At 46.2% G+C, this 26430-nt stretch overlaps 1 protein-coding gene across 1 annotated transcript; it reads left to right on the forward strand.

Annotated features, from left to right (window-relative positions):
* The first annotated feature begins 8946 nt into the window (after positions 1–8946).
* On the forward strand, positions 8947–14928 carry LOC133897572 (cysteine-rich receptor-like protein kinase 43). The gene is made up of 3 exons (XM_062338343.1): positions 8947–9595; positions 13830–14251; positions 14357–14928. The coding sequence occupies exons 1-3, from the start codon at positions 9142–9144 to the stop codon at positions 14774–14776; spliced, it is 1296 nt and encodes a 431-aa protein (XP_062194327.1). The 5' UTR covers positions 8947–9141; the 3' UTR covers positions 14777–14928.
* Positions 14929–26430: the final 11502 nt, after the last annotated feature.

The following is a 26430-nucleotide window of genomic DNA, read 5'->3' on the forward strand; positions in this document are numbered from 1 at the left end:
AGCTTAGATCTAGTTAAGGTAGCACTAGTTTTTCTTCTGCAGTTGTTGTTGTTTGGGGCTTTTATTCTCCGACAGTGTTATCATCGTTTCCTCGTCGCCGACGACCTCTTGGAAGGTGGAGGAGATGGGGTGTTGCATACAAGGTTCACCTTACCGATCGGAGCTCGGTTACCGAGCTTTGGTGGTAACCGAAAGCTGTTTCATAATATAGGTGCGAGTCCTATACTCTTCCTCTCGGGTCCACAGTTCATCGTGTATTAGCTTCCCCTTGCTTTCCTGGCTTGGCCACTAGCAAGAACAGCAACCGACCCGTTCTTTTCACTTTCTGGGCTGAGATCGTCCAATTTCATTCTTGCCTGCTTTCATACCTGTCCGAGAGGTAGAGCAGAGGAGACGGCTTCGCTAAAAACACCTGGGCCATGCCTCAAAGTCTCAACACAGGTCCGGAAATAACAACAAACGTATATAGATAGAAGAAGTCCACCACATGGTAGTTGAACTCTTCCGGCAAATCCTCCATTATTGACTTCAGCTTCTTGCAAAGAAAGATGTTCAAAAAGAACTGGAAAAGATCTACTCATATCTAGCTTCGTGTCATTTTTGAACACTGCGATCAGCAAGCAGCAAGCGGTAGCCTTCGCTTTTGACGGCGATGAAAGAAAGAGAACCCCTCCTATCTTTTGATCGTGGTCAAAATCCTATCCAAGTCCCCTTTTTTTAGATCTTTCTCCTTCGCGATTACCGCGGTAACTGGTCAAAAATTCAAAAAAAATCGGACAAAATTTATTTGGCAAAATTTGAAATTTGAAAAAAAAAATCGCGATTTTAGCCGTTCGGTAACCGGTCGGTTTGGACCGGTTACCGAGCGGTTTTTGTGATTTATCGAGCGGTTTTCTCGAATTTTCCGCATTGTCGGTAACTGCTCGGTTTTCTCGATTTATCGAGCAGTTTTCTCGATTTTTAGTGAAGTTTAACAAAAAAATCCAAAAATTATCTCAATCTTGTAAAATCATACTAATTCATCCGAGCTTCAAATCAAGTGGAACAAATTTTGTTGGTTTTCCTGTAACATGATCTATATGATAAAAGTATTTATACTCATAAAAACGTTCAAAATTTTCTGTGAGAAATTGTATTTATTAAACCAAGTTAAATGCATAGTTTACTCTTTGCTAATCCAAAAATCATGAAACTAATTTTTTTAGTCTTCTTACATGATCCTATGTCTTTTAAAAATACATGAACTCATGAATTAGTTATTGTAACATGCATGATTGTATAAATGTGTTGCGACTAGATTAATTCATAACTGACCCATCACACCTCAAAAATTAGTAAAACCACTTTCATTAGCTTATTTATACTATGATTTACGTAGAAAAAATAATAGTAGATATGAAAAAGTTAATTACAATGTTGTTTCTTAACATATTCACTTCATGCTTGTGAACTTTGTAAAAATCATAGATAAATTAATAAAATTCTAAATAAAGTGAAATCAATTTTAAATATTCCCTTAAAATACTTTTTATACAAGAAAAATATGTGTTTTCATGTTAAATTTTTCCTTAACATGATTTAATAACTAAGCCGCACGCTTCAATTTTTTTCATTTTTTCAAACTTCCTCCCTATAGAATATGATGCAAACGACATTATTTTTGAAAAAACATTTCCCAGAAGGTCTTAGAATTATGTCTAGTTTTTTTAAAGATTTTTTTTGAATTTTTTGAATTTTTTGGATTCAAATTCGGTTACCATTCGGTTTCTCAAACTGAACCGGACCGAGAAGGTCGGTGTCGGTAGATGAACATCGCAAGCGGGGATCCTGAGGGACCCCCTTTGAGATTCAGCCAGGGGGCTGATTCTGGATCTACCTCGTACGTGGGATTAATGCGAATGTATGAGATCTAGGCAGAACGGATGATCGTCGGCTAGTAGGAGTAAATGCACAATGGATTTAGACAGGTTCGGGACGCACGGAGGCGTAATACCCTACTCCTGTGTGTCTGGTATGTTATTAATACTCTTGGAATGATTTTCTCTGGATCTCTGTGTTGCAAGGTTTTTTGTCTATCTATCAAGTCTTGAGCTTCGATTTTCAAGTGCCGGTCTCTCTAAACTTGTTGAACTTCCTTAACTTCTCCTCTACTTTCTTTCTACGAAGTGCTCCCCCCCCCCTTTATCCTATCGAGGGGAGGGGAGGCGTGCCCAGATCGGGGGCACAAGTTTTCGTAAACCATAAATGGAAAGCAACCATTATGGGTCTACAGTTTAATGTTACAGGGGTTGAAAATGCGCCATTTGGTCTGTCCCGTCGATTATTACGCCCCAACTTTAGCAGGTGCAGGGGGGCACCGACCAGCCGCTGAATATCCCCGCATGCCTGCCCGATCAGAGCAGATCTGACATGGTCTGACGCGGCAGGGTGACAGGTGATACGCCTCGAGCCCATCAACAATATCTTCAAGCCGTCTTCCTTTATAGGCCCCGCAGGGTGATGTGCGATGGGACCCGTCGCATTAATTGTCCCTACGCCTTCCTGCCAGGCGGTGGCAGGGACTGACGTACTCAGTACGACAGGCGTGGGGGGGGGGAGTGGTTGGATATGACCGGCCACGCTCCCCTTTAAATGCAACATCGGGCTTCCCATCGATTGAAACCTCACCGTGGAGCCCTTACGGGGTCCACCGGCAATGGGCTTCTCAGGTCCTCGGGGAACTCTGGGTACTCAGGGACCAACTGTTCTTGGCCCCGAGCACCCCCTTCCGGATCTGTCTCTTCTTGGGTCCTCGGAGAACTCTGGGTACTCGGGGACCAGTTGTTCCTGGCCCCGAGCACTCTCTCCCGGACTTGGCTCTTCTCAGGTCCTCGGGGAACTCTGGGTACTCGGGGACCAGTTGTTCCTGGCCCCGAGCACTCTCTCCCGGACTTGGCTCTTCTCGGGTCCTCGGGGAACTCTGGGTACTCGGGGACCAACTGTTCTTGACCCCGAGCACCCCTTCCTGAGTCTGGCTTTTCTCGAGCCCTCGGGGAGATGGTCCCCGAGGGATGGCGCCACGTAGCAATGTGCTGTCCTGGCCTCGGGACTCGGGAACCCCCAGTTCAAAGATCACCGACAGTCGATTATCATGAATTTTGAGCGGTTACCGTCGGTTTTTTAACCATGGTTGCATATCCAGGGACCGACGGTTGGGTTTTTTGCCGTTGTAACCCCTTTTCTGGCGAAGGTGTAGCATGTGTTGCTTTCCTCGGCGATGCGCGAGGTGGTTCCTCCATTGCAGATCTGATGGCGTCGTCGGTGCTGTGCTTTGGTACGGCGTCAACCACTTCATCAACAATGGGCTTCGGAGATTAGTATTGTAAGACCCCAAACCCAGGATCTCGTGTACCTCCTGTATCAGTCCCTGGATTAAGTAGCTGATACGTACAGTATAACAGTAGTAGTATCACAGTCAAATTTTGTATATAAGTATTATGGTTCAGAGTATAAAAGGTTTACAAACCATACCGTATATTACAAACCTGACCGAGAGGCCAACAAAACACAGCGGAAAGCAAAAGCTCAAGCTACAAGCAGCTTAGGGTGCAAACGTGACTTCTAAGATTACTCTTCATCCATGCCTTCACCTCCGGCGAAGTCAGCATCGGCTTTCTCATCTGAATAACAGCAGGAATGAGTACGGAAGGTATTCAGCAAGCCCTATACTACTTCAAGGTGTCGATAGATGCATAAAGGTATAATTCAAGGGTAAGGCTTTACGGTTTAGTTTTAAGCATGAAATAGTTTATGCATGTATTCAATTGTATCATATATGATTGGCTTTAAAACATTTTAAGTAGTTCAAAACCAAAGAACAAGCTATATCGGGGTTTTTGTCCTGGGAGGGGCTACACCTCACTCCGCAGTCTCTATCATCACATTCGGTGTACTTCTAGTACCACAGAGCCATGAACCTCATCACACAGATATCTAGTCCACACGCTCACTCATCAAGACACACGCACATGTAGTCTATTCAAGCATGACCATACCTTCGCATGCACATGACCATGTGCACAGCTATCTAAATAGGTTTACACTCTACAGAGGCTGTACATTGTACCCACGCAATATGCTCAGCCTCTATCCATTGCAAGCGGATGAGAGAATCATACCGAGACCTTTCAAACAGCTTTCCTGCCGGGTTTTTCTACGAAATTTACCCCCAAGTACTAGTGGTCTTGTATTGAATGCTAGGTTCCTTTTTTAATCAATTACCGGTCTCTGCACGAGGACCACATAGTCACTTGACTGCTCGCTACTCTCAGCCTCCTAATATGATGCCCAACTCAGTTCGGTGAAAAAAAGTCAAGTTCTTCCCATTCAGGACGTATGGTTGCACAGGGGTGGCTAAGCATGACGGCGCAAGACTCGGTCCTTAAGCGGCCAGAGTAGGTATCTTCTGGCCATAAACACCACATAGGTGACTCAAGCCCTCAAGAGCATCCTCAACCAGAGTACTACTCCACCTACCCTCGTTAAACAGTTTTCACCTATTTTTACACACCTCCCATCATATCTCACATGACATCAAGAATTTCACAACCATCACGAAATTCATAACCATCAAGAATTCATATTATATAAGTTATCATTGATAACAATAAATCTTATCTCTGAGGAGAGGTTTTCAAAATAACATCTCCGAGGAGACGTATTCAATCCTAAGTATGCTAGATATCAAGACGTCATCTGTCATTAATATAGATAACAACAGGTAATTCTAGGGTGATATGTGTTTTGGACGATAACATTTATGACATGGCAAGTGTTTAATAGGATAACTACTACAAATAGTTTGTAAAAACACAATACATAGCACATGCGATATAAGTCCAATTTTAAGTTGATCATGTAAATTATTTGAAAACATAGGTTCAATATGATCAAGGAGATAGGACTTGCCTTCTCCAAAGTTCTCTTCGAGTTCTTTGTTGTAGTCATGATCCTCCTCGCTCCTGACACTTCCCGCACAACACTCGCAGAATTCTAGTCGCTTTGTAATTGCGACTACTATCAATAATGACTATACTAGAGAAGAATTAAATAACACCAAATGAAAATCCAAATGAGCCCTAATAGATATCAGATGTGATAGATAAGTAGATCTTGATTTTAGATGAATTTCAGCGAAAGAATCGCCGAAATCAGAGCCAGAACGGAGAAGTTATCGCTCTCGGAAGATTTAATCAAAAATTAAATCGAGAAATTATGAAATAGAACTATTCATAGGTGGAATCCACAGGTGGGAACCACTGGACAGTAGCTTGGGCCCACATGAACAGTACTCAGTGGGACCCACATGAACAGTAACTGGTTAGGCCGAAATAAGCTCGGATTGGACCGAGTCCAAGTCGGTCTTGTGCTGCACAATATTGGGCTACATAATACTAGCCCACTCGGGTTGGGCTGGCTGGTTTTAATGGGCTAAGAAGCTAGGCTGAACCACTAGGGCATGACCTTTGGGTGACTGGGCCAGCTAGATAGGCCGGTCGCTACTGGGCCGAGCCAGCCTACTCGGCGAGGCTGAGCAGCGCGTTGATGGCGGCCTGGTCACGTGTGCGGATGGGTGCGCAGTCGGAGGAGGGGGAAAAGAGATCTCCAGAAAGGGATTTGCGGCGGTGCAACGTAGGGAAGCTCGCCGGAGGGAGGTTCTCGCCGAAGTTCATCGACAACGAATGGACGCCGGTCTTCAGCACGATACCGCGAACTCGGCGGCCAATGGCGGAGGCAGCACCAGATGATGACCGGAGGGGAGACAGCGATGGGGGAAGGATCGGGCATCACCTCCCCTGCACGGGGAGGGGCCAACCTGTAAAGAAATTGGGTCTGAGGCCCCTAGGCAACATGGCACGAAGGGCGGCCATACACATGGAGCACTAGCACGCCAGCGACGAGCAAAAGCACGACGGCGGAAGGCAACACACGACGGCACACAGCAAAATGGGCAAGGAAGGACTCGGGGCGGTGACATGCTATCTACGCGGACGCACGAGGGGACCGGGAGTTTCACCGAGTGCAGAAATGGCGACGAGCAAGGCGGCGATCGGTGATCTGTCGAAAAGGCGGTGGCGGCGCTGTTCGACTACTGATGCGGGCGGGGGCTTGTCAGGCTTCCGACGAACGGACGGCGACACAGGAACGGCGACAAGGTCTTGAGGCTCCTCGGCGGCACGTGGTGGTAGGTTGGCGACGACGGAGGTGCGGCGGCATAAATGGCGACAGCGACGCGGTGGCGTGGATGGCGAAATGGGAAACAGAGAGATAGAGAGAGAGAGAGAGAGAGAGAGAGGTCGAACGGCTCTATTTATAGAGGAAGAGGGAGCAAGGCAAGGAGGTGCAGTGCATGACGTTGTGTGGTCGTCGACGGTAGCACGGTGATGAGGTGGCGAAGCGGTGCCCACCATATTTTCCTCGGCGCGGGCGCTCTACGCCGTCCACGCGCGGTCGTGGATGCGGAAGTCGCGCGGTGGCAGGATATGGGCGTGTGAGCATGGGCAGCAGAGAGAGAGAGAGAGAGAGAGAGCGAGAGAGAAGAGAGAGCGGAGATCGCGGTGGGGTGTCGCGGCAATTTTCTCGGAGAGGTGGCCGTCGCGGTGGCACGGGACAGCACGTCGCGGCGTCTCTTTGGAGTGAGGAAGGAGAAGATGCGAGCGAGCGACGAATGCACGACACGCGTACGCCGCATATCGCGCACAGGCGAGCGCGGGTGGCAAGCTGGCGCGCGCGAGAGGAGGCTGTGAACGCGGGAGCTGGGTCGCGCGAGGGAGAAGATCTGACCCAGGGAAGAAAAGAAAATGGAAAAGGAATTTGGTTTTAGAATTAAATTCAGATGAGAGATTTTAATTTGAATTTTACTTTGGATTTGGATCATTTCAAATAAATATATTTGAATTATGATTTGAACTTGAATCTTGAGCTTCCTAAGATGATTTGAATCAAGGAAATTGAATTTGAATTGGATTTGAGCCGAATAGAATCTAAGAGTAGATTTGAATTTGAGAGATATTCAAATTCAAATCTCCATACGAAAAACCATAAAATCTCAAACTAAAGCATATGAACCAATTTAAAACAGGAATTAATTCAGAAATTATCTTGGTGCTATTTGGAATACTTAACAAGAAATAATATATTCAAATATATACATACAAGTATATATATGTATTTCTTGGTTTTATATTGGTTTAAATAATTAATTTTTTAATATGGAGTGAAATTTGTAATAAATTTACATGTTAAAACTCAGGACGTTATGAGTATATGTTTGCTTTGTTGCGATAGGGTGGATTTCTTGGCCACCCTTTTGTTAGGTTGCTTTTTCGAGTTGCTGATGTTGTCAGCAACGTCTGACTTTGTTTTTGGGTCACTTGCTTTGATTTTTATGGTGGATGGCGCCGATCTTCTTCCTCTGTCGATTTCGACGAGACGACGGCCGATGCTCATTTAAGGTGTCATATGTGTCCCGGTTGAAGGTCTGAGGAGTTGGATCTTCCGAATATCTAAGATTTGAAGTCTCTCGTCGACTTGATAGGTGGACCATACTCCGACTCCGGTGTGTGTTCACGGCGGAGGGCTCCGAAGATGTTGAAGAGGTGGAGAGGAACTGGATGTGTTTCTATGTTTTTCTTATTCTAGGGTCCTTTCTGTAAAAGGACGGGATGCAATACGCTTTCTTCGTAATACAAATCCCCTTTCGCAAAAAGAAAAAAAGAAAAACCCACACGTGTGCGTGGCTTGCCTGGGAAACGTACGTGGGTCAGCCTTGACGACCACAGCTTACTGCTCCTTTGCAGGAACAATGACGGGGACCGGACCCAACCGGCTGTGCCCCCGTTTCCTCCCGGTTTTCCACGAGGAGAGCGGGGCCGCGAGGGACCTGCACGTCTCGTCGTCCATGCCACCGCGCGCCGCGGACGAGAGCGGCTCTCTCTCTCTATCTCTCCGTCTGAACCCCGGCGTTAGTCAATGCGCAGTCGACTAGACTTTCCTACCGCGACAACGGCGCGCACCCCCGGTCTAACTCCACAAATCCAACTCCACCCCGGTCGGCGGACTCTCGGCAGACCAAGATAACTACGAGATTTACGTGAGATTTGGAGTTTACCGAATAAATCCGTAGTATAACATAAAGTAATAAAAATAAGATATCTAATTAACAAATCTTCAATCTGTTCATATTTTCGGTTCCGAGAATTTTAAAAACCAGGATGATAGAAGTTCTCCCAAACATATGGATGAAAACGGACGGGATAAATTTCATCCCGTTCTAATCTGTTTTCTACATTTTTTTGTTATTTTTGGATTTTTGGACTTACGTGAAAATAGGATAAAAACAGTTTTGTTATTTTCCGATCGTAGGGTTGTTATCCGTTTTTAATCGAGAATTTGTAGTTGGGATTTTCTTTTTTTTTTTCAATTGTAGGTGAATGAGAATGAAGAAACATGAAGTGATCAAGATATATCATAATAAATGATATTTATGAGTTGTAGGTTGAGTGAAAGATTGTTTGTCTCAGTGTTTTACTATTTAATTAGGTTATTATTGTAACATGTGTGATTGTGTATCAGTGTGTGACTGTGTCTATTTGTGACTCAGTGACTTTGTGTGATTGTGTATTGTATCGAGTACTCGAGTTACAATATGATGGTTTTTTAATTGAAACTTATATTATTACGTTGTATATGTATGTGTGGTATGAATTACTTTAGTTGATATGAATTAACTATGTGTTATGTCGATATTTAAAGTTATAGTTTTATAGGTACGTGTATTCGGTTTAAATTATTTATATTGGTTTATTTTTATATTGGATAGTTTCAAATCAGTACCGTTTCCGGTTTTGTCGAGTTCGATTTCATTTTCTCCTAGAAAACGTAAAAAATGAAGGTTAGTGGGGTTTCCACCGCTCCCGTTCGTTTTCATCCATAGCCAAATCCACCGTCGGCGCGGACTGCATCCTCACAAGCCCCCACCTCCGCGAAGGCCACCGCACCGGCCGCCAGGCCTCAAGCACGCGCCTGCCCGGCGCACGTCAAAACCCACCGCCCCCGAACCAAACGCGCACCCTCGCGTGGGTGCTGGCCGAGGAGGCCACCATGAAGCCGCGGGCGCTCCTGGAGCGTCTCGTCCGACCCTTCTCTTCCTCGCGCCGCGACCGGGCCGCCTCAGAGTGCGCGCGGCGGGAGGAGGAGGCGGACCTGGAGGCGATCGCGGCGCGGGAGCAGCGCGCGTTCCGGTACGAGACCCTGTCCGCGGCGACGAGCGGGTTCGCGGAGAAGAACCAGCTCGGGCAGGGCGGGTTCGGTCCCGTGTACCGCGGCCGGCTGGAGGACGGGCGGGAGGTGGCCGTGAAGCGGCTCGGCGCCGGGTCGCGGCAGGGCACGCGGGAGTTCCGGAACGAGGCCACGCTGCTGTCCCGCGTGCAGCACCGGAACGTGGTCAACCTGATCGGGTACTGCGCGCGCGGCGCCGACGACAAGCTCCTCGTCTACGAATACGTCTCCAACGAGAGCCTCGACAAGATCCTCTTCTCCTTCTCCCCCGGCAACCGTGAGTCCCATTCCATTGCTCTCTTAATCACTACGAGTAATGTCCATCATTATGCGGTCGATTGGTTGATTAACTACTCCAATTTTACGCTATTGGGCCGATTATTTCCGGGTCCGTGCGATCAGACACCGGAGAAACTTAGTGATTACCAGCTCGTAGAGCAGAGATTAGAGACGCAATTGGTATACGAGACCAGAGATCGGTTAGTGCAATCTGTGTGCTCGAAACAGAGGAGACCGATGCGCGATTGGTGGGGATATTTTATGCAGGGCATCAATGCGCCAGAGAAAAGTCGCTGTTCTGCTGCCTACAGCTCAGGCCGGCGTCGTTCGTTGATTAGGGTCGACGCTTGCTTGATTGCGTGAACGCGAGGTCAGGCTGACGAGATGCCATCCGCTTCTCTGCCAGTACAAGCACATCCACCATGGAACACATATTGCACCAGGAAAAGAATGACGCGCGCATTCATATTCAGGCGAGGAAACGGCCAGATAAAGCACAATTTTCTAGTTCAGACTTTTATTTGTTCGACGAAAAAATCGGTCACCATAAGTGGAGGATCAGAAAAAAAAATATGATCGGATGTCTCAGTCTAGCCGGTTCGGATGTTCATATGTTAAACTAGAATATGTCACATGTGCTTCTATCATAGAAAACGAAAACTTAATTGTCACATGAATGGGACGAGCCAACCACTGAGGTAATGTAGCAATCTGTTGGTCGATCGATTGTATTCTCTGAGCCAGCAAGGTACAATCAGACCGCCGGCCTGACCTAGGTATCCCTAGCACCGGCGTCCATTCCTAGAGACGATACGCATGAGGTATAATTTTATGTTATCTCGTGTCAATCTGGTACGTGGAGCACGCTTTAGACCTTTCGGACCTAGATACACGAACGAGAATAATAAGGTTAGCGCATTCGTCATGCATGACGTAGGGATCTTCCTTGTCTTTGTTTCGTTTCTTGGGTTGGGCACGGTTGTCTGAAGGTCCACTGATGCTGGATGTTGCAGCACGCGTTGTTATGGCTAGCCTTACCTTTTGGGAAGGACGACTGCACAATAGCAGTGTATGACCATAGATCTGCTAGGTTTTGTAACTAACCGACGATCATATTTATAAAAACAAATTTTATAGAACTTTGTTTTACGAAAGACACGGTCTTGTATTCATTCAATTTTTTTTTTCTTTTCAGCATAACCATTAAATTACAAGATAAATAATATAGATAATATCTTACGAGGATCTTTCTTAATAGAATTCTATATAAATTGTTTTTCATATTCATAAGCTTCGACCGAACTTCTGATGCCATCATTTATGGCCGGAGAAGGTCCAGCAAACCAGTCTTCTCTTTGCAACGCCTGGTTGGTAGTACAAAGTCATGCAACGTTGGTTGTTGCAACTAGTAATAGAGACGGGCACAACGAAGTCACCAACGCTACCAGTCCGCCGCTGTATAGTACAGTTGACTACTGAGGTTACACATTTTCATGCTCAACGCTACCATGATGGCATGGAATGCCTGAATGGCTGCGCTCGTGCGTTATCGCCTGCTATTATTTTATTATTTTTGCCGGTCAATATTCGGTGAGCGAGTTGCTGGTCAATATCCCATTATTTTGTATGGCCTAGAAAAAATGACCAGCAACTTTGCCACATTAAATTGCTTTGACCTGGTCAAAACCTTCGCTTGCTTTCCCTCTCGACCCGTCCAAGGTCATCCGTGCGTCACGGCATCTGTGTTGCGCCACTGCATGCCTGGACTTGTGGTGCTCTTGTTTGGTTTCCTGACCACTGTGGGCGCGCATGGGATTATTTGGGCTTTGTCGGACCCCGTCGTGCCTCAGGTTGATCGCTACCTCTGTATCCGTGTACACACGCTCGCCGGACGGACGCGCTTCTTTGAGTTATTGTTTGCTTTTCCATTCTTTCACCTGGCCTATGAGGCGACGGCAGACACGTCGCCGTCTGACCCCATGTGTGGTCATGAGAGACGAGAAAAAGTACTACCTCCGTTTGTTTTTATTTATCACCATATTCTACTGTAGTAAATTTGATCATTTATTTTTTCTAAAAAAGATTTATAGATACTCAGAAATGTATTAGATTTATTATAAAACAAACTTTCCTAGTATTGTATATTTTTAAATATCTATAAATCTTTTAAAAAAAACAGAGGATTAAATTTGCTAAAGTTAAAAATTGTGACATGTAAAAGCAAATAGGATACTACTTATCGGTGTCCCGTGTCCCCGTGTGGGTCTTTCTATGTGAGTTACCGTACACGCAAATAATTCTTGGAAGAGCGTGCCTTGGTTAAGAATTTTGTAGCGCATGGGGCGGCGTTCCTTCTTTTCCTTCTCCTTTTGGAGAGGAACGTGAAGCGGTTTTGGGTTTTGGATAACCGTTAGACTGTTCGTGCAAAAAGTATTCTCTCATCTGGGCTTGGATGGACCCAAATACATTGGTTGCCTGGGCCAGGAGGACGGAGCCAGGTAGGCCATATTGCATTTCAGCCCATGCTGAGTTCAACATCGACCGAAAGGGCTTGGTTTGGTATCTATTATTATACACGTTTCCTAATCTTCATATGTCTGAAATCGCATAAGATTTCAAATTCCGTCAGTGAAAAGAGGTTTGGGTTCGGAGCTTTGGTCGATGAGCTTTTTTGACGAGAATTTATGCTCTGCAGCCTTAAAGAAGCTGGTGGGCATAGAGGCAGAGTGATGAAGCGGTGGAGAAAATAGTCGTTGAAAATTAACAACTTCCACCATTATTATTATTATTATACATCTTTCATGGCGGAAGGAAAACTGCCTCTCCGGAGGCCTCAGCGCCCCTCTCTGTCTATTATTATTATTATTATTATTATTATTATTATTATTATATACTAATTCCGTGAGTCGATGGGCGACATGTGTCCTCCTACTGCAGTTCTCATTCGCTGGCGTATCTGCGGTCGTCAGGGTTGGCGATGACCATGTCTGGCACCAACTGGGTCGAGGCCACCGACGATGGAGCCGCCGCGGTTGCCGTCGAGTGGGGGGAGGCGCAGGATAGTGGCGCTGTGTCTATGGCCGAAGAGGAAGGGCCTGCGGCGCTGGCTGCGTCCTAAGACTGTGTCCAACGGTTTCTCTTCAGGGGCCAAAATCCTTTCACGACGGGATTTTCGTTCCCTTCAGCGCTCCAACGGATTCCCTTCACGGTTCCCGTCACGAAGAGATTCCCAGGGTCATTCCCTCTAGCTCAGGATTCTCTCTCCTTTCCCTTCGCGATTTCCCTCGAAGGGAAGTTGTTGGAGATAACAGGAAATAAAGGGAATGAAAATGGGGAAGGCAATCGAGAAGGAAACAAAATGAATGGAATATTGTTGGGGACAGTCTAAGCTGACGGTTTGGATTTGGCGAGGAGACGGTTGGGATGGCTGCTACATTGGATCGAGGAGAAGGGTGAGGCGGCTGTGGATGTGCTCTGTGCTAGTTGAGAGGCAGAGGAGGGAATTGCCGTGAGTGAGAAGAACAGGAGAAGGGGCGGCGGATGATTTGGAGGAGCAGGTTGGCGGCGTGGATGATTTAGAGGAGTGCAGTGGTGGTGGATTTGATTTGGGCACCGGAGAGAGGAGCAGAGTAGAGGAAGGTGGCCTATGTGTTGTCCTGTTTCGTTTGGAGAAGGACAGAAACGGAGAACATGGCCAGCGAGGCCACGTCCGCCGCGCAGAACCATACCGCCGCCAGCGCCTCGCCGCGTCCTCCATCTCCATCCCGCCGGCGCGCGTGCAAGCACAGCTACGAAGGGATCGACACACGCCCACGTCGCTGGCTTGCTGCTGCGAAGGCGAGCGGGGAGGCTCGAATGAGACGGATCGGGCTGCTTGCACGTATGCTCTTCCCATCCCTCACAGCTTAACCAGGTCGGCATTCGGGCGCCGCGCATGGGTTCCGGCGTCGGGTGGTGAGCGATATCCATCAGCGAGCTCAAGAGAGAAACGGAGGAGCAAAGGGAAAATAATTTGGGGGTGCTAGAATGGAGCGCACGATGCCGGCAAACCTTCACGGGCGCGCCCCTCCACCTAGTTTCCAGATTCCGAGAGAAGATTCTGTCCCTTACGCGTTTTACTACTTCTGTAACCGATTTCTGATTCTTTCATTCTGAACCGAAAGAATTCTGATTTAATTGGTTTTACGGTATGTGGCTCTGAAACTGCTTCGCCCTTTTGGTGCAATGTGCAGCCCGCAGCAGCAGCGACGAAGGCCGGTCACGGCGCGCGGAGCTGACATGGCCGCGGCGGCACGAGGTGGTGGTGGGCGTGGCGCGCGGCCTGCTGTACCTCCACGAGGACGCGCACACGCCCATCATCCACCGCGACATCAAGGCCAGCAACATCCTCCTGGACGAACGGTGGGTCCCCAAGATCGCAGACTTCGGCATGGCCCGGCTCTTCCCTGAGGCCGGCGACGGTTACTCCCGCGTCCACACCCGCGTCGCCGGAACCAACGGCTACATGGCGCCGGAGTACCTAATGCACGGCGACCTCTCCACCAAGGCCGATGTGTTCAGCTACGGCGTCGTCGTCCTCGAGATTGTCTCCGGGTCCAAGAACTCCGCCTTTGTCCCGCCCCTCGATTCCGAGGCCGACAATCTTCTCGAATATGTACGTGTGTCCAATGCCAATGCATGCGTCCATTCTTCTCGACCTTCCTCATCTTCATCCAGCATCCATGGTTCACTAACATGCACGCATTGTCCATACATGCAGGCGTGGAGGCTGTACAGGAAGGGTCGGAGCCAGGAGCTGCTTGACCCCACCGTGAAATCGTCGGCGGTGCCGGAGCAGGTGGAGCTGTGCGTTCGCATCGGGCTGCTGTGCGTGCAAGCCGACCCGCGGCTGCGGCCGGACATGAAGCGCGTTATGATCATCTTGTCCAAGAAGCAGAGCACGCTCGAGGAGCCGACGCGGCCAGGGGTGCCCGGGTCGCGGTACCGGCGGAGGTCCCACGGTCTGCGTGGTTCGCACTACTCCGCCGGGTCTTCGTCCGGCACCAGCTCGCCGTCGACGTCCGCGACGTCGCACGCGTCGGCGTCGGCGTCGGCGTCGGCGTCGAACGCGATGACAACTTCGAGCACACACACCATGATGAGCCAGGGCTTGCCCTCGCACCGAGAAGAGCAGGAGTAGCAGCAGCGCGAGCTCAACTGTACATTCGTCAATTCGTTTGCCGTCTCGTTTTCCGTCTGCTGTTTGTGCTAAGATTGTAGATCTATACTAGCGGATCTAAAAAATCTCAGTCATCCATCCACCTAGATCATACATCCAAAAATGCTTTAATGACATCACACATCGTACCACCATATCATAACTAATTTAAAATTCTTTACTAATCTCTATTATATAAAATATGAGTTGGTTCTCACGTCAGTTATTCTCACACTATCCTATCATCTATTAAAAATCTTAAAATTAAATAATTTACTCACTTTTACCATCTATCATTTCATCTCATTACCAGCTACGAATATAGAAACAATTTTAATTATAAAAATAAATAAATAAATTAAGAGATAAATTAGCCATACTTAACTAGTTACCAATTAATTTGCTCTCCGTTCCTTTTATACCTAAAATGCAGACCCAACTAATTACCAATTAAATCGGAAACCATCATTCAATTCCGAAAACACCCCATGATCAATCAATTAGAACCCAATCAATCAATTTGTCTTATGGTCAGCTCCTGTGCCAACCTCCTCTGTGCCGCCACCCTCTCCGGCTCGGAGCGCGGTCGTGTTGTCCACCGCATCAGAGGGTAGACGATATGTGCATTAGAAGTGTAGAGGGAGTGATTAATTAGTCTCGCTCGTTTCTCGCATGCATACATGTGATGCGTATCACTAACATCGTAATATTATATCTATCGATCATATTTGCTCGAGAGTTGACTTACGTGTACTAACTCGATTTGCGCATGGCGCAGACCAGCTAGGATTGAGGTCGGGGATGTCAACGGCTGTGGATCCTCGTTCCCAACTAGGAATTTCTCTATTAAGGGATGTGAACGAGACTAATTTTTCTTATAGGGTTTAATAGGAGAAAATGCCACTCTCATGTATGGTGGGGATGGGATGGTTGTCCATCTTTCATTCTTGTTTCACTGGAGAACCCCAAATATATAAAATTTATATATATATACATAGTCGTTCACCTTCAATTTAGAGTCAGTCCATAGGACTATCAAGTTAAACAATGTATAAGTCCATATATTCATGAACGGAACATTTGAGCCATCGACCCACCATTCACTAACTTAGCATGCTCCCAGCCAGCTGACCTTCTTCCCCAATCTACCATTGATGGCAGACTAATCCCTCAATATGAAAACAATATCGAGGCGAGGGCCAGGATTGAATGACTCGAGAGGAGATGAATTGGACAATTTAAAAAACAAGTAAGCTAGAATACAAAGTAATTGTAGAAAGTAAAGCTTGTAAGTAAAATATTAAAATATAAATACGGGAAAGTAAGGAGATGGATAAGAGAACATTATTTTTTTTCTGAGGTATTGAGGAATTGGCACTCTTCCATAGTCCTCGTTAGAGCATCCACAAAGGATATCGCTCCCTTTGAGTCACGAAGTCTCAAATACTCACTCATGATTGTCACTTCTCCATCTCCAAATTAACGGACATTAAACCAAGCGCATAGCTCTTCTCGGGGCACCCATAAGAACTCCGAGAGTTCACCGAGATACCTCCAATCACCAAAAACTGGTTAGGTATTATCAACCACCAAGAGTAATAAGCCAATAGCTTCACTTGATCAAGATCAAGCCTAGACTACAACTACATGCACACTTGCTACTCTTCAAGCATTAAAGATGTCTTTAACATTTAATTAAAAACTTTTGAGTTCACACAAATGCACTCTCTTACTTCTTGATGACACACAATGTATGAGCACTTATTGAGTCGCAAGAGAGCTGAATGAAACCAAGTGGGTGGGTATTTATATGTTAAATATCCAAATTTAACTGTTATCTAACCACCTATTTTTTTTCTGTTAACACTGAATAATCTAGTGAGCATCTTCTTACTCACATTGGACAATCCGGTGAGTATAAATTTTAACCCGGTGAGTACAAATTACTCACACTGGACAATCCGGTGAGGACGGAGATGGGGATTTTTCTTTCGTTCAGGGACGAGGATGGGGAGCCGTTTCCTGATGAGGAATTCTCCATTTGCATCTCTAATCGAGGTACCAAGTTACTCCATCAGTTCAGAATTGAGTTTGGTTTTTGAAGTTAGATTTTAACTAAGATTTTCTCATAAAATATATTACTTATAGCTACAAAATATATATAGTATAAAATTATTTTGAATTATGAATCTAGTTGTATAATTTTTATACACTAGATATTTTTCTTATAATTTAATTAAATGTTAGTTAAAATAAAAATTGACTTTTCTGAAGAGCAGGAATATATATATATATATATATTTCAATAGCCACGTAAGAGCAATATTGTGAAACCACAATGTTTGGAAGTTAGTTTTTCACAAGAATTCTAATGGTACAATTGCCATGTTAGCGAGTGTATCAAACCGAAGGCTAACTTACACGTTTTTGTGTGGGGGGGGGGGGGTATCTTTAAACCAACCGAGGGATGATCAAAGCCAGGCAATAATCAGTGACATAATGACTGGAAGATAAATATACTATTGACCAATACTTCATCGTTACATAATACATATGACCACATTCAGCAAAATAGGAAATTACTTCGACCTCTGACACAAGATAATTGAAAGGGAAAGGAAACAAATATTCATCCAACATCAAAGCCAATAATCACATACGAAAGAAGACTTAAGACGTCCCTAAAAAAAAGACTTAGGAGGTGAAATCAAACCAAATATATATATGTAGGGGGCCGGCAACGCGTGCATGTAACCAGTGCAACAATGGGCGCAGTTTCCTCCTCTGCACGGCCTCAGTTTGTCTCCTTGATCTTGCATTTACCAAAGCAATCCCGGCGGCAATCAAGCACCGCAACCTTACTGTTTGTTATGCCGTTGCACTTCGTGATACAGACTTCAAAGCAGGTGATGTCGCACAAGTTGGCGGCGTTGCATTCAGGGTCCGCCTGCAGCAGGGTCCGCCTGTTGACGAACCCCTGCAGGAGCCGCCCGTCCGCCGCCGCCGCCGCTGGCGTGGCCATCAGCAGCTGCCCGGCAAACAGGACCAGCATGAGAACAGCGGCGGTATTAAGCGCGGCACTTGAAGCCATTGCCAGCTGAGCTTGAGGTGGCTAGCTGGAGAAAGATGAATCGATCTGGAGAAGCTAGTGTTTGCTGCTGCTGCTAGCTTGCGATCGATGAGGATGCAGCAGGGGCTAGCTCCTATTTATAGGCCGAGCGCAGGAGCCCGCGAAGGTATCAGGTGATCAAATCATCACAGGACCGTAGAAGCAGTGATAATATATTCGAAAATGCTATTTGTCTGATTTGTGCATTATTCTTCTCTTGTGAGCTCTTATCTTCTCTGTTGAAGTTATTGTCTTCTCGGCCATCTTCTCTGGCAAGCTTGACATCTCCAACGGATTTAGGTTTAGGGATAGGGTTCGGGTTTTTGGAGGATTTGTGGGCCTCCGGTTCTAGAAGATGGCTGAGGAGCTCGTCGGTCCGGCGGTGGTGGTAGGCGGGACGGCGAGACGGTGAGGGCGCTATCTGCCGTGGTGGTGGTGGATGACAGTTAGGCTGACGATGGTAGTAGGGGCATCAGATTATAGTAGTTAGTGGTGGCGGTGGTCGAGGACGGCGGATCCGGCGGTGGTGGCGCCGCTGGAACCGGTCAGGGAGGTGATAGCGGCGGGGGAGCACGGAGAGGGAGAGAGGAGGTGGAGAGAGGACGAGCGACGGAGGAGGAAGTGGCGGCGAAGGTGGGCGTGCCGCGTCAGAGTCGAGCCCGACGCAGGCATGGTGGCGAGGAGGCAGCACGTGGGGCGGGGGCAGGGAGGCAAGACGCGAGTGGATGAGGCTCGGATGGAGTGGACGATATGGAGAAGGTCATAGAGGCTGTTTAAGTCCCATCCGACAGCCTAAATTCGACAGATTTGATCTATCCAAATCTGTCAGACATCTAACCATTCTCTAATATATTATTTGCCTCATTTCTCATGATCTCACGTCATGTGAGGCGTATCGTACTAGCATCATAATATACATATATCATATCGATCGATCCAATACGTGATAATTGACTTAGGTGTGTATGTTAATTCGATTCGTATCCTGGAGGACAGCTAGGTATCAGCTGATAAAATGGTCACAGGACCTTAGAAGAAGTGATAATATATTTGAAAATGCTATTTGTATGCTTTAGGATCCGTTTAGAGATTTGTGCATCATTCTTCTCTGGTGAGCTCTCATCTTCTTTGGCGAAGCCATTATCTTCTCTGGCGAGCTTGACATCTCCGACGAGCTTTAGGTTTAGTTTTAGGGTTCGGGTTTTTAGGGGGATTTATGGGCCTTCGGCTCTAGAAGATGGCCGCAGAGCTCGTCAGCCTAGCGGTGGTGGTGGATGGCAGTTGGGCTGACGATGGCGGCAAAGGCGTTGAGATTGGAGTAGTTAGTGGTAGTGACGGTCGAGGGTGGTGGATCCAGCGATGGTGACGTCGTTGGAGCCGGTTGGGGAGGCGGTGACGGCAGGGGAGCGCAGGGAGGGAGAGGGGAGTTGGAGAGAGGACGAGGGGTGAATGAGGGACTGGTGACGAAGGTGGGCGGGCTGCGTCAGAGCCGGGCACGACGCCGGCGTAGCAACAGGGAGGCAGCACGCGGGATGAGGGCAGGGAGGCAGCGCGCGAGTGGATAAGGCTCAGACGGAGTGGACGATGCGGAGGAGGTCACGGAGGCCGTTTAAGGCTCATCCGACAGCCTAAATTCAACAGATTTGGCATATCGGCACATCCAAATCTATCAACAGACATCTAGCCATTCTCTAATATATTAGCTGCCTCATTTCTCATGATCTCACGTCGTGTGAGGCGTATCCTACTAGCATCATAAAATATATATCATATCGATCGATCCAATACGTGATAATTAACTTAGGTGTATATGTTAACTCGATTCGTATCCTGGAGGACAGCTAGGAGGTGCCACATCCCAAAGTTATGTTCTAATTGCCTGCATAATTGTGCGGATAATCTTAATAATACAATCGTATTTGGCACTCAGCTGTAATGTGTTAGCAACTCTCTCCGTAGATGATTCAACAGCTCAAATAGAACCCGATACAAATGAGATTGTTACAACTCAGACTGGAGTTGGGGATAGGTAGCAAAGCAAGGGGAATCGAAGAAGACTAGAGGTAGGGAGACCTAGAGAAAGAAGAACATGATAGAGAAACACGAGGAACCGAGGAGGAAGATAACAGGGGAAGGAGACACAGCCCGTTCAGTGTTCTGTTCGATATTCACTTCAGCTACTGCAAGGCTCCTTCCATATTGTTTCCAATCTGCTCGCATGGGCCGTAGACTCCATCCTATCGATCCAACGGCACACGGTTGTAACCCAGTGCATGGTCCCTAACATAATGCTTATGGCCGGAGTATATGATCTAAAATATAATTATATATGTAATTTAACTGTTACCGATTAATAAAATCAATTATGCAAATATTTATTTAAAATAAGGATAAACAATGTTTTATATAGGTTTAGAGCTACTTTAGAATAATAGACCTCAATGAATTTGTTTTGGCTTTCTATCGTACATCTGCTTCCTTCTTTTTTTTACTCTTCTCTCTACCCCACCTTATGCAGTCGGTTGTGCAGGTGTGTTGTACTCGGAGTATCCAATGTAACTTTCTAGATTGTATTGTCTAGAGAATTTTTTTATAATCTGGGGGATTATTTTCATATACATATAACATGATGAACTGTTTAGAATACCTGCACATATCTTAGAACGGTTATTAAACCTATTGTATAATGTTACTGATATGTGTATGATAGTACTCCATCCTCTTGATATACTGTTAATTATTAAATCTTCATCAGTAACTATTTGTGATACCATGCTTCATTGAGTTGTAAGACCCATGAAAATAAATAGTGTAAAACCTTTTCTATTTTCTTTGAAAGAATTTTAGGTTTCTTTTCTTTCATTCTATAGGATTATTGTGGGGCTTATTTCTAGCTCTAATACGAAGGTTGATCATAACAGGGCCCGATATATTATGAAATAGAGAGAGTACCACCCCGAGGGATATATCTTTTGTTAAATGTTACTCCAGAATCCATTTATATATATATAACATATAACATGTTGCATCTTAAATAATATTCCATGTGCCGATGCTCGGACCAATTCAACTTGCCGAAGTGACCCAACGGGCTCGTCGACGGGAAAAAAAAGAGGAAAACACATATTATACAACATGAAAACACACATTACAAAATAGGAAAACCGTAATCACGTAATTAAGCATAATCATGCTTCTTAAACATTATGTTTAATTTTGTGTAATTTTGTTTTAGAATGCTAGAGCATTTCGTATAAAGTCAATCAGTTGAGAGAAAGTAATTCATAAGAGAAAGAATAGAATTCACAACTAAAACGGGTTAGTTTCTCTAACACATGGAGATCATGAGAGTTAGCCAACCACTCCCCTCCCTCTCTCTTCCACCTTTGCTCTCTCTCCCTCTCTCACGCCAACAACAGGGGCAGCAGCCCCTCTCTCTTACACCCTCTCCCTCCCCAATCGAGCCAAAGAAAGGAGGAGGAGTAATGGGAGGCCAAGAAGGAGGTTCCCGGTGAGCTCCTCCACGGCAACCCACTGGAGGTTGTCGTCCCCGTCGAGCTTGAGCCCCTCGACCACCTCTTCTTCTTCCTCAAACCAGCCACCATCTCCCCGACGTCATTTCGAGTTCAAAGCGGGCCCGATCCATAAATATGACGGGAAAATCAATCCCAACGAGTGTTTGCAGATCTACACCATTGTTATTCGAGCAGCTAGTGGTGACAATCGAGTAATAGCTAATTACCTGTTAACCGCCCTCGATGGACCCGCAAGGTCTTGGTTGCTAAACTTGTCGTCCAAGTCGATTAGTTCATGGGCGGAACTCAAGGCTCAGTTCATAGCCAATTTCTATGGCACATTCGAGAGACCAGAAACGGAGAACGATCTCCACCAACTACACCAAGGCGGCAGTGAATCTCCTCGAGATTTTATCCGCCGATTCAACGACAAGCGTAACACAATTCCTGACATCTCCGACGAGTCGATAATCATCGCCTTTAAACGAGGTATTCAGGACACAGATTTACATGGAAAGATGACTACTTGGAAGATCCGTATGGTCAAGAGCTCTTGAAGTTAGCCGACAAGTGCGCAAAACGAATAGAAGCATAGGTGCGCACTAAAAACCTTCAATCTAGTAAGGACAAATCCGAGTCATCGAAAAGTGGAGGAAAGAAAACCAAACCCGGTGACAAACGTAAGGGACTCGATACGACTATGGCTCTCAGACAACAATCCATCTGCAGTTCGAAGGACCCGTTCTTCAACTATAAGAAAATCAGCTACCTGAGCATGAAAAATACATTTAAAGTATGTAAATTAAATAACCCAAATCTCATTTGGCTAGCCTTCCCGCAAGCCAGCTGGGAGCCACACATGGGCTGACCTAGGGATGACAATTTAACCTAATTACTCACGTGTAAATATTCTAATAGGATTGGGTATGAGTTGTATTTGGTACCCACAGGTACGTTCGTAGGTGAAAAATACTACCTGATGGATAAATGGTTATAGGTATATGTAATGCATACCCATACTGTGAAAGATGTTTACCGTATAACGTGGGCCCAATTCTCAAACCTTAATCCCATAGCCAACCGATCCAATTCTTAGTCTACCTCGTGAGTCTGCGACCCGGTCCATGTCTCCCTCTCCCCAGCAACCAGTCCTCGTCTCCCTCTCCCCATGTCATTGCCTCCCCATCCTAGCACCGCCACTGCCTCCTAGTCTCACCGCCGCCCAACCCCGTCACTCCGTCGCCCACCCTAGCCCCGTCCATCTGCCGCTGCCTCCCAATCCCAACACCACCGTCACCTGTCATCCCCACCATGGGCGTCTGACTCCAGCTCTACGCCTGTGGACATTCACGGATATACCTGCGGGCGTATAAAACCTGGCAGGTACAAGTATAGGTGAGTACTACCCGTACTCATTATACCCGATTGCCATCCATAGATTGGCCTATATGATGCTCCCACCCGACTGACCCAAGTATAGGATTCACACACAACTTGAGGAGCTTTTTTATTTTTACATATTTAAATAAAAAAAATAAAATATATGGGTCTGTTTTAAAAAATTATAAATCTAGACTCTTGTGGGTAAGAAATAAAAAAATTGTGTTTCAATGCTCTCAAAATTCAAAACACTACATATATAATCATGAAAATTTCTAAACAAATTATGTGGTGTAGAGGTTAATATCATCTGGCTTAAAAAAATTCAACTCAAATAATTATTTGTGGTCTGAAATTTTTGGAGAGCGAGATAATAATATCCTCTACACTATAGAATTTGTTTAGATTTTTATGTCTATTTCGATAGTGTTTTAAATTTTTAGAGCATTGAAGTCTAGATTTAGAATTTTTTAAAACGGACGTATATATTTGCAATTTCTAATTAAAAAATATAAAAATAAAAAATTTCTCACTTGGGTGCGCCTTGGGCTTCCATCATGTAGCGATGTACGGGGCTCAATGTTAAATTGCTACCACAGCAAGATGGCCCATGTGCAATAACATCGGACCAACCCATCTTCTAGGCTTGTGCTCCGTATAATAATAAGGCGTTGCATCTAGAGTTTTATTTTTATTTTTTTATTTTCTAACATTAATATAATATTTAAATAAATAGTCTTGATAGAAACAACGATAAGAATAGGCGTTTACCGTCGTCTTATGAAACAGTTAGGCTCTTAACGCCCTCCAGTGAATAATGTTATTGGTGTATTCGGAACCAAGGGTTCCTAAGTCCCGAGACCAGGCCAGCCATCCGCCACATGTCACCACCCTGCAAGATAAGAAGAAGCTAAGTCCCAGGAGAAGGTGCTCGGAGCCGCCGCCTCTGGTCCCCGAGCACCCCAGTTCCCCGATGATCCGCAGAGCCCAAATATCGGGAAGGAAGTGCTCGGGAGAGAGTGCTCGGGGCTGCACGTGGCAGCCCCTGAGGACTCAGTTCCCCGAAGGTCTCACCCAAGTGCTCGGGAGAGAGTGCTCGGGGCTGCACGTGGCAGCCCCCGAGGACTCGGTTCCCCGAAGGTCTCACCCAAGTGCTCGGGAGAGAGTGCTCGGGGCTGCACGTGGCAGCCCCCGAGGACTCGGTTCCCCGAAGGTTCACGCAAGATCGTCCGACGACCCGAAGGGTCCCATCGTCGGGGTGTCAGCCAGTCAAAGGCCCAATGCCGCATTTAATAGGCACGCGCGGCCTGACATCCTGACATTCTCAGCTGCCCACGCCCCAGTGTCAGACCCTGCCACACACTGGCAGGGGGGCGTGGGTCCATTAAATGCACGGGTCCCGTCCCGTTTCATCCGGGTGCCTCGGGATAACGTTGCCAGAATCGAAGCGCTCCGCCTGCCACCCTGCCCTGGCAGAAGAACAAGACAGGGTGGGCGCACCGGGCACCTCTGAGGCTGCCCGGTGGGCCCCCTTAATGGCGCCCGAGGGCATCCACAGTGGCGGGTGATCGGATGCGCGCCTCATTTTTCCACCGCCACTGTCACTTCGCCAAGACGGAATGATGACGCCTTTCTCCGTGGCACCTTGGCACTGGCACCCCCTCTTTCCCATTCAGGATATGTCGAGGTCGGCGCGCCTATAAAAGGAAAGGATGGAGAACACGTAAAAGAGGAGACCGGAAGAAGAAAAAGAAAGAGGACGCAGACGCTCGAACCAGCTCAAGCCAAGCTAGAACACGAGAGCCTCAAGCTCTCAGTAAGTGGCTCTCTCTTGTAACCAGATACATCCTTGAAGAATTCCCTTCAAGGACAGATATAACACTCACACAGGAGTAGGGTGTTACGCCCCCGTGCGGCCCGAACCTGTCTAAACCCCGGTGCACCCATCTTTCTCGCACTAGGACGATCATCTCCCACCAGCCACTGCATTTATTTCCGTTTCCCGCTTATTTCCCAAAACAAGCTCGTTCAGGATCATCCCCCGGCCGAATCTCTAAAAGGGGATCTCTCGGGATCCCTGCGATAGGAGTTCACCCTCCGACAAATGTGAACAGTGTGATCGGGCGGTTACCTCATGTGAACAGTGTTTCATCAACCTCCCATCTTTTTTTATGCAGAATTGTGGTCTTATAATTCATGTGCAACCCGTTTTAATTAGATTCACCTAAAAAGTATGGGTAGAATTTATACTAAAATTCTAAAAAAAAAGACTACCTTTATAACATTTAACAATTGTTAGGACCCAAATTAATTTAAAAAATCTGAAAAAATTCACTAATATTCATCTTGTGTGATGGACTAATTTCTAAATTATTTTCAGCCCTAGACCATATGATGAAAAGGTGAGTTCTTTTACAATGCTCTATTCACATGAAATAATAAAATGTATATAAATAGCGCATTACAAAGTAACTCATTTTTTCACCGTATAGGCTAGGGCTGAAAATAATTTTAGAAATTAGTCAATCACATAATTTTAATATTAATGAATTTTTTGACAAAACACTATTAACCCCGCACTGTGCTTACCGCCCTATGAGAGAGCGACCTGCATCAATTTTTTTTTTCATTAGAGGTCTATTTATTTTAATATTAATGTTAACAAATTTAAAAATAAAAAACTCCTGCATCTCGGCCAATTCACAAGCTATTCAGTCGCGAGCAAACAAATGTACCAGGCCATAAGCCCATTCGTAAAGGCCGTGAGCAAAACGAGATGCTGCTATTCACCTTTGTTTTTATGACTGGAATATGGGTTAGATTCTTAAGCCCTTGAGTCCATAACCCATATTTTTAAATACTTCCTAATTATCATACGTACAAAAACAAGCTTAATTTCTCAAATGATGACGATTTTAAAGGGGTTAGCGGCAAGGTAGTGGTGGCGATTACAGAGTTCACCAGTGTGCTTCCAAACTGAGAAGGATACTTAAGTAAGTAGGTTGGTCTGGTGATGGTGACAGTTGTGAGGATGGGGTGGTGAAAACGGCACGCAATCATAGACCGTGAAAGATAGTTGGTGAATAATACAGATGAAGACGCTATACAATCATAGTTAGTGAAAAATAGTCGACGTCACGTAATCATAGATAGTGAAAGATAACCGATATCACATAATAAAAGATATCATGTGAATAATATATACAACGGAGGAGACGGGAATCTAACGATAATGCCACGACCAGAGAGCGCTGCAAGAGTGAGAGCGGAGGAGAAAGATAAGACATCGCCGGTGGGAACGCCTGTTTTGAGTGGGACGAAGCCATATTTTTAAATGGGCAAAAAAGCCCAACTCTCCAAGCTATGAACTGTAATGGACAAAAGAAAAGATAGATGCCTACCAAACCCTGGAATAAACCGAGTCCATAGACCACAAAGACACAATCCCACCCAGTCAGTCATTCACGCGGCCCGAGGCACCCCGTCCCCACCGCACCCCCTGCACCGGGTCCACGCAGGACTCCCTTCGCCGGGCGGCGAAAGAATCTGGGACGCGACGGGCTCGAGCGCTCGCCCAACCCGGCCTATATAGCCGCCCCCGCTCCTCCTCTCACGTCTCAGAGACCCGCCCC

Source organism: Phragmites australis, chromosome 17 (genome assembly GCF_958298935.1).
Source record: "Phragmites australis chromosome 17, lpPhrAust1.1, whole genome shotgun sequence".
In the NCBI taxonomy this organism is placed as follows: Eukaryota; Viridiplantae; Streptophyta; class Magnoliopsida; order Poales; family Poaceae; genus Phragmites; species Phragmites australis.